This window comes from Mus musculus, chromosome 7, assembly GCF_000001635.26.
Source record: "Mus musculus strain C57BL/6J chromosome 7, GRCm38.p6 C57BL/6J".
Taxonomy (NCBI): domain Eukaryota; kingdom Metazoa; phylum Chordata; class Mammalia; order Rodentia; family Muridae; genus Mus; species Mus musculus.
The window spans coordinates 57,818,365-57,834,176 of NC_000073.6; the positions used below are offsets into that span (position 1 = coordinate 57,818,365).

General features: G+C 39.2%; 1 protein-coding gene across 2 annotated transcripts in view; it reads left to right on the forward strand.

The window, feature by feature from the left end:
- The window catches only part of Gabrb3 (gamma-aminobutyric acid (GABA) A receptor, subunit beta 3), a 238,285-nt gene extending 227,847 nt beyond the window's left edge, over positions 1-10,438 (forward strand). For both annotated transcript variants that reach the window (NM_001038701.2, NM_008071.3), the window contains exon 9: positions 6,054-10,438. In NM_001038701.2, coding sequence (NP_001033790.1) covers positions 6,054-6,395 — 342 coding nt within the window. In that variant the 3' untranslated portion in view covers positions 6,396-10,438. The remainder of the gene's footprint in view (positions 1-6,053) is intronic.
- The last annotated feature ends 5,374 nt before the right edge of the window (positions 10,439-15,812 follow it).

The following is a 15,812-nucleotide window of genomic DNA, read 5'->3' on the forward strand; positions in this document are numbered from 1 at the left end:
CCTGCTGTAAAACCACAAGTGGATTCCTTATATACTTAGTGGTTATACAATATTAGAGCTTAGCGAATGATACATGAATGCTCAGAATGTTTCTATATTCTTTCAATTTATCCTCTTGGTACAGTGTAAGTCTCTAAGCCTTAATTCATCTATGTATACTTCCTGTTTGTTACGAGATTTTCTCTATACCTAAGAGCAAGCCTTTGGTCACAGTGAACACATTACATTGGCAAATCTTGTGATATCTGAAGAGCTGACCAGTTGGCATGGTATTTTAATGTCATGACACAATACACCTGTAATTGTTTTGCTAGCCATTGATTATATACCTAAAATGTGCTAGGCAGAGACATAATCTTGTAAGTGAATCAGATTCACAGATTCAATATTATCCTTAATAAGAAGGAATGTCTCATCACCCGCAAATTCAAATCCTCTCTTGTTCTTGTAAAACCAGAATCGAATGTGGAAAATGAGTAAGAATGAGATATCCACTGAGTACCAATCTAGTGACATAGTCTACAAAATAAAAACTCTTATGTGATCTTTTCTGGATGAGATGATTTTAATTTTGAATAGCCGCACCTGTCTAGGTTCAGAGCAGAAGAAAAATCTACAATGAAATCATTGGCTCTATTTATAGTCAGTGTGAGCTGGACCCTTCAAAATAACAATAGTTCGTGAAACAACTTAAAAATTACAAGCCACCTGTCATTCTGTAAAAAGCATTTCAACCTGAGTTCTCCAGTCACTTATTTCTATTCTGAGACCTACATTCTAGAGGTAAGGACAAGAGAAAGCAATCATTCTCTCTTTCAAAAACATGGATTGCAAAAATTTCTAGAAGTTAATAAAATATAATACATTTAAAGCTTTTTGGACAAAAAAGCAAGTAATTTTCTGCACATTAGTTCATGCTTAAATGAGACCCATGTAAATCCATAAGCGAAGCATCCATGTTTGTATTCTTTTGCATACCAAAATAAGTATTATTTGTGATAGAGTTTCCATTACAGGGAATCAACCTGTCTGAAATAGAATTGTATAAAATTATATTGATTCTTGAGCCCTGTCTCAGCAGAGCCCAGAAACAGCTACAGGCTTGTCATCAACAGTCACAGAAACCAAGGGAAATTGACCAACTGGTCAGGCTTTATTCTTTCATTTGTTAGCTACAAGCCAAGTTCCTAAGAAAGCCTGGCTTTCCTCAGACTAAGCTTTTCAAAGAAACAGATTCCTGCTGTCATTAGATCATTTCCCAGGCACAAACTGTGTCCATAAAGGACTAGCAAAGACAGGATGCTGCTTGAAAGATCTTTCTCTATATGTCAGAACATCAGTCTTATTCTTTTATATCTTCTTTAGTCTCCGTGTATTCTGAATTGCTACATATGCCATCTCTGCTTTTTTTTTAATTCTGTTAATTTACCTCATGACTTACATCTTCCCTTTCTTCAACACCCAAGTCAAGTATTCCTCTCCATAGTCCTCTTTATTTCTTCCCATCAGTGTTTACATCTTGCTTTAGTCAAAGCCACTGTTTTTGTTGCTGTTCTTCCAATTTCCCGCTCATTCTCTGTACATGCAATGGCAGGGCACCTAAGTTATTTCCCCTTTCAGGCCGCACCTAGTTTCTTGCTCCTCCTAAAATACATAGAGCCTGACTCCATTGGGGCAGCTGCTCATGTCAGGTGGCATTTATCACTGTAAATCTGCTCCTGCTGGACTGGTAGGATCTACCCTACCACATAATTTTTCATTTGAATTCCGTTGATACTGGTAAAAGAAAAACAAAAGGGAACTTTTCATATCATGGTTTTGATAAGTAGGAATATGTTTTAAAATTCTTTTATAAAAGATTATATTAGTTGATTATTTGAAGTTCCTACCTACTAGATTGCTTGAGAGAAGGAATGCCCCTGCACTCATCTTCATGGTTCATAGCTTAGACCATGAATGGCCCTGTTGGGAAGCAGGTGTGTCCTTATGATTTCCATATACCCCCTTGTGTATGTTTCCAGTGAGGCACTGTGGTGGACCACAAGCCCATCATCTCTCTGTTTTCCTCTTTAAAAATAGCATAGGCTATAAGGAATATATTTTTATAGCTACTAATGTTTGTGTTCTTTTCTATCTTGGAGGAAAATTTTTGAACTTTCTGGGATGGTAACTACTGTAATGGATGAGCTATTATTATGAAAAAGAGTAAGTTCTACATTAGTACTTTAAAAAGTCAGTGTCTCTCCCTTTAGGATGTTCTCTGGCTCAATTTCAAGAACAAAGAACTTTTTAAAATGTCAGCTTACCATGAAGGTAGATTTGTTTAAAATGTTGAACATAGAAAAAGAATCAAATTAAACGTTTAATGTGGCTGCCTGAGTATACCATCCATGATGTAAAGGCAGCTAGGTACCAGGTAGAACCATGCTAATTCACTGTAGTCAAAGGAAGTAATGAAATAAATTAAATGTCAGGATCACTGGTTGAGTCCCTTCCAAGCCAACTTCCAAGTCAAGATGGTTTGTGAGCCACTGGCCCTTTCATCCCTGTCCTGCTCACTACTTAATGCCATAAAGCACTGTGGACTGCATTGGAGACAGAGGTCAGCACTCTGACCTGTACACTTGCTTTTAACTGTATGCAAAGATCAACTCAGGCATCTGTTCATGACTACTTCCTTCCTGCCCAGCCATAGGTACTTCAAGGTGTCCCTTTTTAGGAAGAGCTAGTGTGGCCAAGTTTCTCCCACAGCTGAACCTTGTTATGGTGATGCTGCAGTGGGAGTGAGAGGCACAGCCCTTTACTGTTCACTTCTGTTTCAACCATGCCATGTCATCTGTGGCTTTGGCTATCTCTTCCTGCTTGAACTATTAACAACTAATAATTAACCACTAACAACTCAGTTTGACGTCTCTGGAAGTCTTCCTGGTTCTGAAGACAAACAAACATCTTTTAATTGAAAGGAGTTTATTGTTGATCAATCCAGGGAAAAAGAGAATACAAATAAAAACGTAGAGAGAAAATACAAAGTCCTATTCAATCCTAATTTCTCAGTCCCTGTAAGGTTAAGATATAACTCTCAGCTATCAAGTCTAGGTGGGGTCTCTCCTCTCTCTCCTTTCCTATAACTTCCAAGATAAATGTCAAGCTTAGTGACTCAAACCTGCAATTCAAGCACATAGGAGGCTGAAGAAAAAGTACTACCATGAGTTTGAATCCATTTTATGCTCCAGACTGAGTTGTTAGTTAGCCAGGGCTAGACTGGGACTCTGCTTCAGAAAACAGAAAACAAAACAAACACAAAACAGAATCAACAAAGTACAGAACTTCTGCTGCTACAGTTGTAGTAAGCACCCAGAGAACAAAAGCAGAAAAGGTCATCTGTCTGTCCTTTAGGGTCTCTTTTCTGACTGCTATTGGCCAGGGAGACCTATATGATGGACTCCCTTGTCCCGTCTCACATTCAGCTTTTCTTCTTGATCCTTTTGACACGTACTCTATATCATTTTTTTTCTGCTTAGAGATTATGTTTTATGTTTTATTCTAAAAACATAGGGTTGGAGTTTCTTAGCATGACAAACAGAAACCCTTACTTAGCCCAGGCTCTCATCTATCTTCACATTCATGAACAAGTGTCCTGATTATTAACATTATATGGTGAAAACATGACAATAACAGAGAAAAAGCAGCACACACTCCACCCACCAACAGGCATAGAATGTATCAGAAACTAGCTGGATTTCTTGGGTCTTTGATGTGCTTCATACTTTGGCCTAAAAAATATCTTTTTCACCTGTGGTCTTTTATATAGTAGGCAAATGCAAATCTCATGTTTTCCCTCATCCTATAGGGTTTTCCTTTCTTTCTTTTTCTTTTTCTTTTCTTTTTTTTTTTTTTTTAATAGAGTTGCTATGGCAAATTAAAACAAATTTAACAGGGTAAAACAGAGCTCAATTTTGGCAGACATCTTCTAGGTAAAAAGTACCAGAAGAGAAGGGGAAGGATAGGTCTGCCTCTATCATACAGACTAAAACCAAAGTTGTTCTGATAGCACTGCACAATGAGGTGGCTGGGCAAGTATGTCCTTGTGTTATAGAATTTGCTTGACTGTTATCTGGGGTCAGTCATTGTTCCTGTGGGCTGTCTTATTCCTTCGTAATGAACTTACTCCTGCAGATCTTCCTACAAAAAGCAATTTGACCTTTTAGGCAGATATTTGTCTGCTGACTTCTGCTTCTAGCTAGAAATGTTCTCTACTTATAGTTAGAAAAGAATATATGATGATATTGTGCCCATCGAACAATTTAAAATGAACTATCTTGAGGGCTGTACCCTTAATTACATCTACAAAGTCCCCTTGTAACCAGCTCACAAGCTGTGGCACATGAGAATTGACCAATAGTAGCAGATAGTTAAGTTACCTTGAGAGGTATTTTCAAACCGGAGTGTGATCAACTCACTGGCAGGAGCCTGGGTGGCCTCTACTATATGTATCCCTTCCTGAGCCTTGGATACTTTGCAGTTGGTAGCTGTGATTTTGGGCTCTTTAACCTGCTCAGTGTTTCTTCACGTGGTTCCCTATCTCTTCCTGAATAAGGGTCAGGAATACCCCTCCCTGACTTACAGCCTTCACATTATGCTTAACACCTTTAGTGAGAGACAGGAATATCCATCTATAAGCTGGAAAGACTCAAATTAGCATATCAATAAGTCATTGTATAAAACAACTAAAGGTTTATGGAGAAATCCATCAACTAAAAATATAGTGCTCAAAGGAGAAGGCTGGCCAGGGAGAAAGAATGGAAAAGGGGGTACAGCCTTCCAGGAAAAGGATAGACACAGATGGGATTATGGAGAGCTCAGAGAACCAGGCTGTAGCAACTATAGTATGATCCAACTGCAACTTTACCAGGGACACCAGCCCAGGTTCCCCAAGTTGCATGGTCCCGCAGCCATAAGGAGGCTGCTGAAACATTCTGTGACAAACCAATAAACACATGCATCAATGGCATTGCAGTGGAAGGTCTGCATCTATATTTAACAAAGAATAAAACTTTATTATTTTTATGTTGACTTCACTGTGAAAAGAGACTTGCTACTTTAAACATAGCTCTTGGAAAAGAGGACTTCTGCTAGGGCCACATTATGCAGAGACCCACATCTGGATCTACCCCAATAGTCACCATGAACACCATCATGATTGTCCCTGTGCTTCCCCACAGTAATCTAGCAATTTAAATCATCAGAGAAAGGGCTAGCAGGCTAGGATAGGCATACTTATCAGAGGTTGCCCAGGGGTCCAATGCAAACATTCAAAATAGAACAAGCTAACTTCCTAAGGAAATCCCTGTGTCTACTTGAAACCAGAGCTGGCAGCATATGTTACATGTACGCTGCCAGTCTATCAGTTCATGCCTAAGACAAAATTTAACTTATCAGTAGGCAAAGTAAGAAACTAACATGAGGGCATGGGGAAAAAAAGAAGAGGAATCCTAACAATACAGCCAAATGAAAGTTATCTGCATGAGGCCTTCTGTTGCAACAGTCTTTCATGTGCTCTGCTCACCTCCATTTCTGGTTGAGATGTCTGATGATTCAATACTCATGTGACTTGGAAGGGAGACCGAGTGACACGGGTATTGTGCCGTTGCCAAATCTAGATGATACAGGTTGAAGTGCAGACAAGGCAGAGAGTACTATATCATTTCCATTCAATGCACAATTATAAGCAGTCACTCACAGAGAAGTAAAAATCTGGAAGGGATTCACACTTCAGTTTTCTCTTCAGTAGGGATCGTGTAATGTGAAATATCAATTTGGTAAAGCTGCCTTTCCTTTCTCTATAAGAACTTTCAGATAAGGGAAATACACTCTGAAAGCTGCACTTAAATTTCCAAAAAAGTATTTTTCCTATAAAATGAGACAGGGAATTAACATACAGATTCTCATAAGCTACGTTTCATGATTGTGTAACAGCATTCTGTCCAGGTCTTGCATATTAAAATTTGATAGGCATTCCAGCTTCCTAAGAGTATACATTTTCTTCCCATTAGGTGGATGCTCACGGGAATATCCTATTAGCACCGATGGATGTTCACAATGAAATGAATGAGGTTGCAGGCAGCGTTGGTGACACCAGGAATTCAGCAATATCCTTTGACAACTCAGGAATCCAGTATAGGAAACAGAGCATGCCCAAGGAAGGGCATGGGCGGTACATGGGAGACAGAAGCATCCCGCACAAGAAGACCCACCTACGGAGGAGGTCTTCACAGCTCAAAATCAAAATCCCTGATCTAACCGATGTGAATGCCATAGACAGATGGTCCCGCATCGTGTTTCCATTCACCTTTTCTCTCTTCAATTTAGTTTACTGGCTGTACTATGTTAACTGAGTGACTGTACTTGATTTTTCAAAGACTTCATTTAACACTGAGTGAAATATTACCCTGCCTGTCAAGTTTTTATACCAGTACACATACAAACACACACACACATACGCACACACACACACACGGACACACACACAATTGTGTATATATATGTGAACTTTCTCAGCATATATATAAAATACACGTGTATATGAGAATGTATGTGTATATGTTCAAGGACACAGATAAGAGTATCTGTGTACATAAAACAAATACGCATACATACCATACATTTTGCAACTATGGACAATTTAACACAGGATGCATATTAAAGAAACTCATAGCTTTTTCTTTCTTTTTTTAATTGAAAGGGACAAGTATCTAAATATTATGCCTCAAGAATGAGGGCGTGAAACACAGTCATCCCAAAGTGTGTCTTTTATTATCATAAGTTAGATATTTTCGCTTAAAAATCCAAAAGGAATTCTTAGTTAATCTTTGGGAACTCCCACAGCCGTAGTTGTACACCTCATACCCTCTCAGTTTGCAACCGAGGCTTGTTGGCTTCTCTGTGATGGGCTTGTTTCATCAGGTGTGTTTTTCTGTAGTGGGTTAGCATATGAGATGAGTCACTGGCAGTGCACTTACCTGACTCTTACTGGTAGGTAGCTCCTACGCTGGTGTCTGAATAGTCATCTTGAAAAACTCACTGGGAATAAACGGTGTCCCGTTTTAAGTACTCCACCATCCCATATACATGGGAGATTTCTGTTAACATTAAGTGGGTCCAGCTTAACTGTCATGTGGGAACACAGTGGCACATTTTGATAATGACATTCAATCGCTAGAAGTGTGCTCCACATCTCATCCAGATTTCTAGGTCTGCTATTTAACTGGAAGCATAGACGTCTCAGGTTCTTTGTTACTCTAAGGTAAAACCATCTAGAGTGGTTTCCCCCTTGCAGTTATGTTACCATTCTTATAACATTGTATGTTAATATAAATATATTTGCATAATATGCATACCTACATATATTACCAAGATTTTGTTTCTTCTGCTTGCTATCATGGCAGCATGCAACGTCATATTTTTCATTCTGTGATGTAACTATTTTCTGTTATCTAGAAGTTAGGATTGAATCTAAAATGTTTCTACTGTTCACTTTTGGAAACTTAAAAATCTTCACAGCCTTTATTTATGTACTGACATATCTCATAAGCACACCCAGCTCCTCCTAGACTGACTAGAATTCTGCAGGAACACTTCCAGTCTACACACCACACAACAACCCATGACCGTTTCTGAGGCAAGGAGAGCAACCTGACACAAATAGTCTCTTTTGGTTCCTTCTGATCCACAGCCTCATCAGGATTTGGACTTTTTAAAGCTCGTAGAAACAAGACAAGGTGCACCGGTTTCATAGATGCAACCTTAACTTAGTATTTAGATGAGCTCTTTCTAAAGAAAAACAAAGATGATATATTTTTTGTAAACTATTTCTATCACAGGCATCCATAAACCGACTGCAGTTATGTAAACGGGTGTCACAGCGAAGCATTTGGAAGACAGGATAAAAAACGACAAGCAGTAAAGAACTGCTAAATTAATAACCCCCAAATCCCACACACGCGGCACCTTCAAGTCTGGCGCCATCGTTTTTCCACATAGGCAGGCAGCACCACCACCCTCCCCAGGAGGCATGTGGACAGTCACCATGGACTGACACTACTTGATTTTTCGGTGGCCATTGCAATCTCTAATATGTGGGAGTCTGACTGTTCAAAACCTAATATTAAATAAAACCTAAATCCACAAAATCCGTGTGAGGGACAGTTACTGATTTTTATACCCTTTGCCTCCCCCATTCTTATCTGCTAAGTCTTCTTTACATCACTGCTCCTTTGTTTTATTTTCTATCTGGAGATGAGCCTGTGAATTTTGCCATTTGGCTTTTCTCTGGAGTTTTTTTCCCCCCATGGGTAACAGTGGGAGGAGACAAAAAGTTAGATTTAAAAAAAAATTCTGTAAGTGGCCTTATCATTGTAACATGTTAAAAGAATACAAATGTTTGCAAAGACCTTATCCCTTTCAATAATTCAGGTATCTCTCTCTGTATCCTGTAACTCAAGGTGTAAGTGCCACAGGTAGACAAGGAACTCCAAAATGCAAGCAGTGTGGCAGAAACAGTCACTGGCTGATAATTTATTATACTCAGAACTGTGACTTGTTTTTCTGGGGAAGTGACTCAGAGCTTTTTTGATGCATAGTTGAGATACCCACATATCAAGGCAGAGACCCCGCAGGGCTCAGAAGAGCAGCAGTGCACTCCCGGGGAATCTCTGGATAAAAATTTGCATGGTATAGTCATAATAGCTTTTGAGCTTTTTATATGCATTTGGCACCAAGACTGGGATCCACAACTTTATAGACACTGTAATGAAGTTACCATAGTAGCTAGACTCTAAGTAATATTTGTAATTACACACACATACATACATACATACATACATACATACACATACACACACATACACAAATACATACATGTATTCTGTAAAAAAAAAATCCTTTCTAAGATCCTTGGGTATGTGTTTGCTTTATTCCATTTCAGAAGAAAAATATTTTTCTTCTAATAACTTATGTTATGGCTTCTCTATTTTTTAAAGCTAGGAGAAGTGTTGAGAAGAGAAGTCTGGCTGTGTTAGCAGAAGAGTGGGTTCTGATCCCTATCTAGGAAAGTAGCCTCTAGTAACTTTACAGCAGCCATTTGAGTCAGTAAGTGAGGGTACAGAGGGATTCCACCAGGACCTCTGAATGGAGGTGGCTGTTACCCATGTCCAGAGCTCTTAAGAACAGAAAATTTTAGCTTCTCACCAATTCAATAAACCTTTAGTTTTCTCAATAGTACTGTCTTTCCAAAACGAAATGCTTCGCAGAGGGCCCATGGTGTTGACGCCTTGATGACAGCCCTTTATTAGTCATTTCCAGATATGTCTGTGACAATTCAGTAGCCCTTCTCTATCAGTCCCAGCAGAAAAAAGACTCACCAGAGTGGAATTATCTTTAATTGAATGAAAGTCACTCCTGCTCACCAATCCCGGGACAGTTGAGTGGTTGTGTTGCCAATGCCGTGACACCCTCACTGCCCCTGAATCTCAAATGAACTAAAGAGTATATCATAATAATGTTCCCACTAGGCTTTAAGTGACATGTCCATCTGCAGTATTGTGTGTTTTGATGCCAACACGGGGACATCTTCAGTTGTTCCCATCAAAAGCAGTTCTCTTGTTTTGAAACACGGAGTTGACAATTTCACCAATGAGATCATCTCAGAGGGGTCAGGCACATTGTAGCTGTAGGTGTTTGAACCACGGAAACACATTCTGAAAAGATGTGTCCATTGTTGAATCTCCTTGCTTAAAAGCATAAGCCTACTATAATTCATATTTTAACCCTCCACCTAAAAATAAAAAGAGTTCATATTTCTGGCCATTTTCTGTAAGCCAACTGAACCAATGGTAAAATATTTTGTTACTTTTGGAATGAACTCTGACTTCATGTCAGTGTGAACTTTCCATCACAGTAACATTGACTCTTTGGGCAAAGAACTGCCCTGGTGGAGTAAATTTCCCAGGACACTGGTGAGTGTACCTTGGACTGATTACCTCTTCTACTGCATTGAAAGGTGCCATGTTTTCCTGAATGACTAAATCCCCCTCACCTTGTAAGTGACCTCCCAGAGTGGCTCATGCACCATAGCTCTCCTAGGGACGGCCCACAAACATGTCATTCGTGACTCATTTTTCTACTTCCCAAGTCAGTAGATGTGTTCAAGGTAAGTACAGGATTGTTCTCGTAGGAATAGGCGGTTGCTGTCCTGATTGGTATTCCCGTCGATTTCATTTCATTGTAAAGATTAAACTTAAACCCGGTTTTGCTTAAGCACATTGATGTAATTTTTTGGTATTATTTGACATGAAAAAAAAAACAGCAAAATTGAGTGACAGATACAATATGAAACTTGTTGAATGAATTCAAATTTATTAAAAAAGGACTAACTGATAAATGTGAAGACTGATTTTTTTTCTCTTCCTTTCCATCTGTTAATGAATACTTTTTTAATCCAACCTTGTTTAAGTACACATGTCCATTTAGGTTATGTGAAAGGAAAATGAATTTGGAGCCCCAAGTTGACCGCTTAAGAGAAGAGTTAAATTGTTTCTTTTGAAAAAGGAAAAATCAAGATTTATGTAATTTTATGTAAGGATCTAGGTTCAGTTTCTAGTAATAAAGAAAAGTCACAATTTAGCTTGGAACTTCAGAAAACAACTAATCATACAGATATAATCTATTCTAGTGTTTTAGGGCCTACACATTTTTATATTAAAAGCTATGGAACAATCTCTTGTTGCCTTTCTAGTGTGAAAGTGAGATGATATCATGGACTGAACAACTGAGTGAGCAAATGAATGAATGCATGCAAACTATGGGCATCTCCATGCAGACAGGTTATCAAGAGACATGTACTGCTCTCAAAGATCCCAGGGGTCTCATAATGCTCTTAGCAAGGTGGGGCTGATCAGCTCAGTGGGTGTACACTCATGCATAGCAACTGGGAGTAAAGTAGTTGGGAAAAATATGAGGGACATTTGATGCAGTGTCCTGGTATATAAACAAGTCTTTTATATTCCAGGTCTTCTCTGGGGTTATGACTTGGGCATGGTTTAAACTGAGATGAGACCATCTCTGTGGGAACATGTCTCACCTAGGTCACTGGGCCAGGATTTGTGAAAAACTTTTAAGACCAATAAATACTACTAAGTACCTATTTTGGTCTCCAGTAGGTCCAGCTTCCCCCAAGGGAAACTTCACCCAGATTATTCACTGCCCAACCTACTACTGACATGGCCTGCATTCACATGTGTTTGCTTCACAGTTCTTGCTTAGTATTCCCTTACTTTATAAAGGATGAGGCTTATCAGTGCTTCTTGCCATAGAGATAAACTTCAGAGAAGACTGACTCTTTAAAAGCTGCAACAGTTTTAAGGTAGGGACTTGTTCCAGGTAGAATAAAGCAGCAGTTATTATTGACTAAGATGTTTCTAGTGTTAGCGAGACATACTCCTTGCCCCCTTGCTGATGGATAAGTAGGTTCAACTCAGAAGGAGTAGGCAGCAACAGAAAAACCACAGATGCTGAAAACTGCAGCTGGGCAAAAGTATGGTGCATGCAAACACCAGACCCTGCATTCTGTCAGTCTCTAGTATACATAAGAAACAAAATAAAGGTAGAGAATGAAACAAGCAATGCAGTGAAATGGGAGAACACAGCCTAGTAGCCCTGTGCTTCTTGAAACAAATTAATGACTCTGACTACCAGGTGATTTAAAACATCTCAAATAAGTTAAATTTCTATGTCTTGTTACACTTGGTTTATGTCTTTGCCTCTAGCTTTCTATATTTAATTAATTTGCTGTCATTTTGCTTTCAAACCTAACATGTAATAATTTTTACCGTTCAGTGTTACCTTGTATACCAAGTGCATTAACCTCATTTAGGGCCTGCCTAGTCCTCTCTGCTAGTATTTCCTAAAGTGTGTGACAGGATACTGTGACATGCTCTTGCCTACTGTGCTGTTGACCACTTGAGCTTATGCTGGTTGGCTAGCCTTTTGCCATCTTTCTACTGCTCTTCCCAGCCTCTGGTATTCACTATTCTCCTCTTTTCTATTATAAGATCAGTTTTGTAGCTTCCACTTGTGAGAGAGAGCACATGGTATTTGTTCTTTTACATCTCGTCGATGTCATTTCAGAATCCCCCAGGTCCAAATCTATTTTTGATGCAAAAGATAGTACATAGTGATTTTTCTGGCTAAGTAATTAGTATAGGACACACTTTAGCTATTCATCTGTTGATCGTAGGCTGATTCAGTGTCTTGGCTTCTGACAAGTTTTTAGACAAAAACACTAACATTTCCATCCTTACGTGGCTTTCTCTTCTGTTCTGCCTCCAGTCTTTTGTGAGCTGTATCTTTAATTTTTTATTATCAAGGTCAAAAATATTTATACTCTGCCTGAAGTCATAAGATGTCAATGTTATGTTTACAAACTTCTCCTGAAAGTTGAGAACTAGTGAACACTCATATTTTTGGACTACACTTTGTTAGTACAGTTAAAGGTTTATTATTCCTGTTAAATATGTAAAAAAAATCATTAATGACAAAAGAGAAAAGAGAATCACTCTAAGCATTGTAATCTTCTGTCTAAAACTTGAGATTAGTTGATGGCCCAAGACAAGCTGAGAACATTCACAAGCTACATCTCACTGGACTCCCATCCTGGAGGATCTTAATTAGAAATTGAACTCTAAAAGATGAAAGCAATCACCAACTTAGGGATTTCAAAAATCTTACAAATATTATTTGAAACAGAGTTATCTAGTTAGCTTGGTTTCCTTTAAATCTTTTTAAGTCTCATGTCTTAACCTCAAATAAAAGGAAAGCAGATATAATTAAGGTTCAGATAAATAGGTTACTATTTCAATATTTTTAAAATATTTTCCAATTGATCTAAACTACAGAGCATATCATGGTTTTTCTAGGTTGAATTACTTCTCATTATATGTACATACTGGTTCTGGGACCACTGGCTTCTAGGTTTTTTTCCTTTCCTCCTTTCCTTTTCTTCCTTCCCTTCCCCCTTTCCTCTACCTTTCCCTTTTTTTTTTTTTTTTTTTTGCGGTGGGCGGGGGTGATTTTTCCTTATTAATGTCAGGCTGGCATGAAATCAGTACGTAGCTCAGAGTGGCCACAGCTTCATAGTCCTCTTTGTATGAACCACGATGCTCACTCTGCATCTTATTTTTTTTTAATGAAGAAAGACATATCCTTTTTGATTAAGAACCTACTCCTGTCTTTCACTTCTGAGACTGAATATCAAAATATTCTCCAGTTTTCTCAATGAAAATATCTTCTTGCTGATGGATGATTTCCCATACTATTTAAATCTGCTTATTTGGGGAGACTGGATACAACACTTAGGTTTGGTTATTTCCTTCTATTTAACCCTTAGAGGAATTTGATGATATTTTGGCTTCTCTCCTTCGTGGTACTATCCATCATCATTCCTCCATTCATATGCAGGAAATGTTCCAGGAAAGTGTTGTATGACACTTCTTGTACCTGACTTTTTCTTCCTACTTATTTTCCTGAGTGTTTGGCTGTGTTCACTTGTGATTGGCACTGACTCTTGGATGAGAATCTCCTTTAGCTTGTAAATGCTTCTGTTCTGCTGTATTTGTTATGGAGTGAGGCTGATAACAATTGTGGTACCAGGCATTCTCTTTAAGACACAAGTAATAATTCCTTGGTAATTTCTTAAAACATATTGTGATTATATCCATCCTCATGTAATCCCTAATCTTCTTCCATCTCCCCCACAAAGTTCCCAACTTTGTGTTGCCTTAAAAATAAAATGACACACAGAGTCCAAGTTGTGCTGCCCACATACTCAAGGATGTGTGCCCACCCCCTGGAGAGTGGTCTGCATACAGGCGCCTCTTGAACAAAGAAAACTCCTCCTTCTCCAAGAATAGCTCCTCAGTCAGAAGGTTTTTCTCATCTGTGCTAGAATGTTGATTGGCTTTAGTTTAGATAGATCTCTTTTTTCTGTTTTTTTTTATTAGATATTTTCTTTATTTACATTTCAAATGTTATCCCCTTTCCCAGTTTCCCCTCCAAAAAACTGCTATCCCCTCCCCCATACCCCTGCTCCCCAACCCACCCACTTCCATTCCTGGTCCTGGCATTCCCCTATACTGGGGCATAGAGCCTTCACAGGACCAAGGGCCTCTTCTCCCTTTGATGACTGACTAGGCCATCCTCTGCTACAAATATAGCTAGAGCCACAAGTTCTACCATGTGTTTTCTTTGATTGGTGGTATAGTTCCAAAGAGCTCTGAGGGTACTAATTAGTTCATATTGATGCTCCTTCTATGGGGCTTCAGTCCCCTTCAGCTCCCTGGGTATTTCTCTGGCTCCTTCATTGGGGCCTTGTCCTCCATCCAATAGATGACTGTGAGCATCCACTTCTGTATTTGCCAGGCACTGGCAGAGCCTCACAGGAGACAGCTATATCAGACTCCTGTCAACAGGCTCTTGTTGGCATCTGCCTAGTGTCTGTGTTTGATGGTTGTTTATGGGGTGGATCCCCAAGTGGGGCATAGACAGATCTTATCTGGGCAACCACAGCTGCTGAACTTCTGAGTGCAGAGCTCTGACAAAAGAATGTGTTTCTTGCTGGTGATCTTCCCCAAAACTCTGGCTCTTTTGGTCTGCCCACACTCTACCTCAATGGTTCCAAAGCCCAGGAGAGAGATGATTACTCTGCTGACAATTATTCCTTGTATGTCAGCCAGCTGTGAGTTTCCACACTAACCATCATCCAGTGCATAAACTCTGATGAGATATAAAGCTGCACTAATTGATGGGTAGATATACATAATTAGAGGACAGGTTGACACTATGTCCATTTAGCGACATAATAATAAATTCATCACTGTATCTTCTGGGCTCCTTAACTATTGTGCATAACCAGTCTTACAGAAAAAGTAATGTGTTTCCTCTTGTTGAGTGGGCCTTGAATCTAATCAGAAAGGGGTTATGGGTATCAATATTAAGTAAAATATTTAATAAAATGTGATGACTCCCATAACTTTCATGTCATTGCTTCACTCGTGGGCATATTTTTCTAGGCAGTCGAGTTATTATTGATGTTTGTAGGGTTCAGTTTTTCCCTAGTAGGCTACTTTGAAAGCTGGCCAGCACAGTGGAAGCTTCCTGCTCATTTCCAAGTACATGGAAATGTGACCATGTCCAACTGACCCTTGTCCTGTGACCAGATTGTGAGTTGTCTTCAGTAGTAGGTTCTTACCATTACATTCTAGGGGGCAAATAAAAGCAACAATTAAAAAAAAAAATCTCTGAGAAAGAAATAAGGGAATGGTATCTGGCACTGAATGTTTTTATTATCAGTCCGTGGCCCCTTGGAGGCCTTTCCTTTCTGTAGCATGAACTCAAGCTGAATTCTTCTATATGAATATATAATCAGATAGCTTATAAAATAGATATAAATAAGGCTTTTTCTTTTTTCATAATTTATTTTTTATTCAAATTAAATCCCAATCACAGCTCCCTCCCGCTCTCCTACCAGTCCTGTCCTTACAAATTCCTCCCACCATTACCCCCTCACCTTCTCTTCAGAGAAGGGGAAGTCTCCCTAGTGTACAACCCCACTCTGAGACATCTAGTCCCAGCAGCATTAAGCACGTCCTCTCCCACCAAAGTCCTATCAGGCTTTTCAGCTAGGGGAAGGGTATCCAATGGCAGACAACAGAGTCAGAGACAGCCTCCAATCCACCCACGTGAATATCAAGTTGCACGTC